The sequence below is a fragment of the Sinocyclocheilus rhinocerous genome, unplaced genomic scaffold (assembly GCF_001515625.1).
Source record: "Sinocyclocheilus rhinocerous isolate Xijiao unplaced genomic scaffold, SAMN03320098_v1.1 scaffold730, whole genome shotgun sequence".
Taxonomy (NCBI): domain Eukaryota; kingdom Metazoa; phylum Chordata; class Actinopteri; order Cypriniformes; family Cyprinidae; genus Sinocyclocheilus; species Sinocyclocheilus rhinocerous.
The window spans coordinates 1372302-1375097 of record NW_015670605.1 but is presented as its reverse complement, the minus strand read 5'-3'; the positions used below and the strand labels follow the sequence as shown (position 1 = coordinate 1375097).

The window sequence follows — 2796 nt, the reverse complement described above, 5'->3', positions numbered from 1 at the left end:
GGTCTAACATACACATAAACACACACACACACACGCATACAGTTGGTATAGGAAAGGGTTAAAACCTTAACGCAGTAAAGAGAAGAGAAATAAGGAATATGAAGTTATAGAACCATTTGCATATTCAGCAGATTTACAGCCTGAAGGGAAACATCAGATTCTTAGTTCAAACACACCTTTGTAAAAAGGTGAAAATGATACCTAATGTATCAATTAATAAGACTAAGTTTGGATACTTGCAAGTCTCATCTGTCTGAAAGAGAGGTTTGATGTAATCTGAAGTTTCCAGTTGATCTTTGCTGAATTTGGGTCGATGAAAAGAACCAGTTTTGAGTCAGAGAATCTTGATGAGTGGAAAAGTCGAGGCTGAAGGCCTGGCACAAAAACTTAGGATGTCCTGGAGCATTGGAACTCACATCTTATCGAAACCTAACAGAACCACCGACTGGGCGGGTCAAATGAAGTGCGGCCTTTAAAGCCTGCAAAGATTCACGCCTCTCAAGATGGGCTTGTCCAATGAGAAAGGCCGGTATCCCAAGTGGGAGTTTTGAGATACTGGGGAGTTTTTATGACCCTTTGTGTGAGGGCATGGTAATTTGCAAATGGAACTTGAATCGAAATTACTAAAGATTCTCAGGACACTAATATATTGCCTATGTACCAACATATAATATACACGCTCGTTTCGACGCCCCGCAGGGTGATGGAGCGGCGTCCGCTCGAAGGTGCACCGCGACCAGGCAGCAGACCGGCGGTCCCCGACTTTGCGGATGAGCCAATGCCCACGGAACCCCCGGCCCCGACCTGGATGGCGGGGTGTTTCCTGCACCAGGACGGACTTTCCCCGAGCCCCAGCAGGATGGTAAAACTAGAGGGGAAACCAGTACAGGCCTTCTTGGATTCCGGCAGTTCAGTCACCCTCGTGCAACCGTCCCTGGTACGACCAAGGCCCGAGCAGAAATCCAAGTTGCCGCTGACGTGTGTGCACGGAGACACCCGCTATGTACCGGCCCGTACAGTGCGGATTTCAGCGGAGCCCGGGACCTGGGCCATCGAGGTGGGCATTGTGCCGGATCTCCCCGTACCTCTGCTCCTGGGACGGGACTGGCCGGGGTTCCAGAAGCTCCTCCTCGGAACCAGGACGCCAGGCCGTACCGCCCGGAACGGGCCACGGCGACCCCGTCGGGGACCGCCCAGCCCAAGGCCGGCCTACCTAGCGACGGACAGCGAGAGGGAGGGTGAGTGTCAGCCCGCTAATCTACCGTCTGTCTACCTTGATGTGTTTTCCCAGGTCACGACCGGGGGCTCGTTCGGAAGGGAGCAACGCGAGGACGACCGCCTGCGGAACTGCTGGGATCAAGTGCGCCGCATTGATGAGGTAGACAGGCTCCCGGGCCCCCACCCCCTCCCTCATTTTGAAATACGAAATGGTCTGCTGTACTGTGTCGCCCACAGGCGGGGGGAGGACAAATTCCACTCATTCCACTACCCGTCATCGATGTGCCCTTCGAGCGGATCGGAATGGATCTGGTGGGACCGCTGCCGAAGTCTGCCCGGGGACATGAGCACATCCTGGTCATCCTGGACTATGCCACCCGGTACCCGGAAGCCATTCCACTTCGAGCGGCCAACGCCAAGAACATTGCCCGCGAACTGTTTCTGCTGGCCAGCCGCGTCGGGATCCCAAAGGAAATCCTGACTGACCAGGGTACCCCCTTCATGTCCCGGAACCGCAGCTGTCGGCGACCCAGAAAGCGGAACTCGAGGCCCTGGTCAGTCAGTTCCAGGATGTGTTCAGTGAGACCCCGGGTAGAACCACCGTCATCGAACACGAGGTCCGCACACCACCAGGAGTCGTGGTCCGGCAGCGGGCCTACCGGATACCGGAAGCTCGCCGGCCGCACGTGTGATCAGTGTGTGGGAAATAAATCACCCTCCGGGGCTCTTTCGATCAGTACCGAGTCTGTGTTCTCATTCACCCCGCGACACAATGTAAAATAGTCAGTTAAAAAAAGCTGTGTCTGTGAGAAGTAACAGTCGTTCCAGTCAGATGTAATAATCTCTACAGTTAGAAAGTAAAGGTCACTGCAGTTAGAAGTAATAATCACTGCAATCAGAAGGAACAATCACTTCAGTCAGATGTAATGATTGTGACTGTCAGATGTTCTAATCATGGCTGTCATAAGTAACGGTCACTGCAGTCAGATGTTATAATCATTCACTGCAGTCAAAAGTGATGGTCACTGCAGTCAGATGTTATGATTACGGCAGTCAGAAGTAACAGTCACTGCAGTCGGATGTTATAATCACTGGTAACGGTCACTGCAGTCAGATATTATAATCACTGTGGTCAGATGTTATAATTACTGCAGTCAGAAGTAACGGTCACTGCAGTCAGATATTATAATCACTGTGGTCAGATGTTATAATTACTGCAGTCAGAAGTTATAATCACTGTGGTCAGATGTTATAATCACTGCAGTCAGAAGTAAAGGTCACTGCAGTCAGACGTTATAATCACTATGGTCAGATGTTATAATCACTGCAGTCAGAAGGAACGGTCACTGCAGTCAGATGTTATAATCACTGTGGTCAGATGTTATAATCACTGCAGTCAGAAGGAACGGTCACTGCAGTCAGATGTTATAATCACTCACTGCAGTCAAAAGTGACGTCACTGCGGTCAGATGTTATAATCACTGCAGTCAGAAGTAACAGTCACTGCAGTCAGACGTTATAATCACTGCAGTCAGATGTTATAATCACTGTGGTCAGATGTTATAATCACTGCAGTCA

General features: G+C 50.7%; 1 protein-coding gene across 1 annotated transcript; it reads left to right on the top strand.

Annotated features, from left to right (window-relative positions):
• The first annotated feature begins 695 nt into the window (after positions 1-695).
• On the top strand, positions 696-1910 carry LOC107734263 (uncharacterized). The gene is made up of 2 exons (XM_016546178.1): positions 696-1290; positions 1796-1910. Exons 1-2 carry the CDS (start codon positions 704-706, stop codon positions 1908-1910), a joined length of 702 nt encoding a protein of 233 aa, XP_016401664.1. The 5' UTR covers positions 696-703.
• The last annotated feature ends 886 nt before the right edge of the window (positions 1911-2796 follow it).

Excerpts from the sequence above, each read along its gene's own strand:
- LOC107734263 (XM_016546178.1), top strand. The coding sequence starts at position 704 with ATGGAGCGGCGTCCGCTCGAAGGTGCACCGCGACCAGGCAGCAGACCG. Across the intron at positions 1,291-1,795 it reads TACCTTGATGTGTTTTCCCA|CAGTGAGACCCCGGGTAGAA; the intron begins GGTCACGACCGG and ends CCAGGATGTGTT.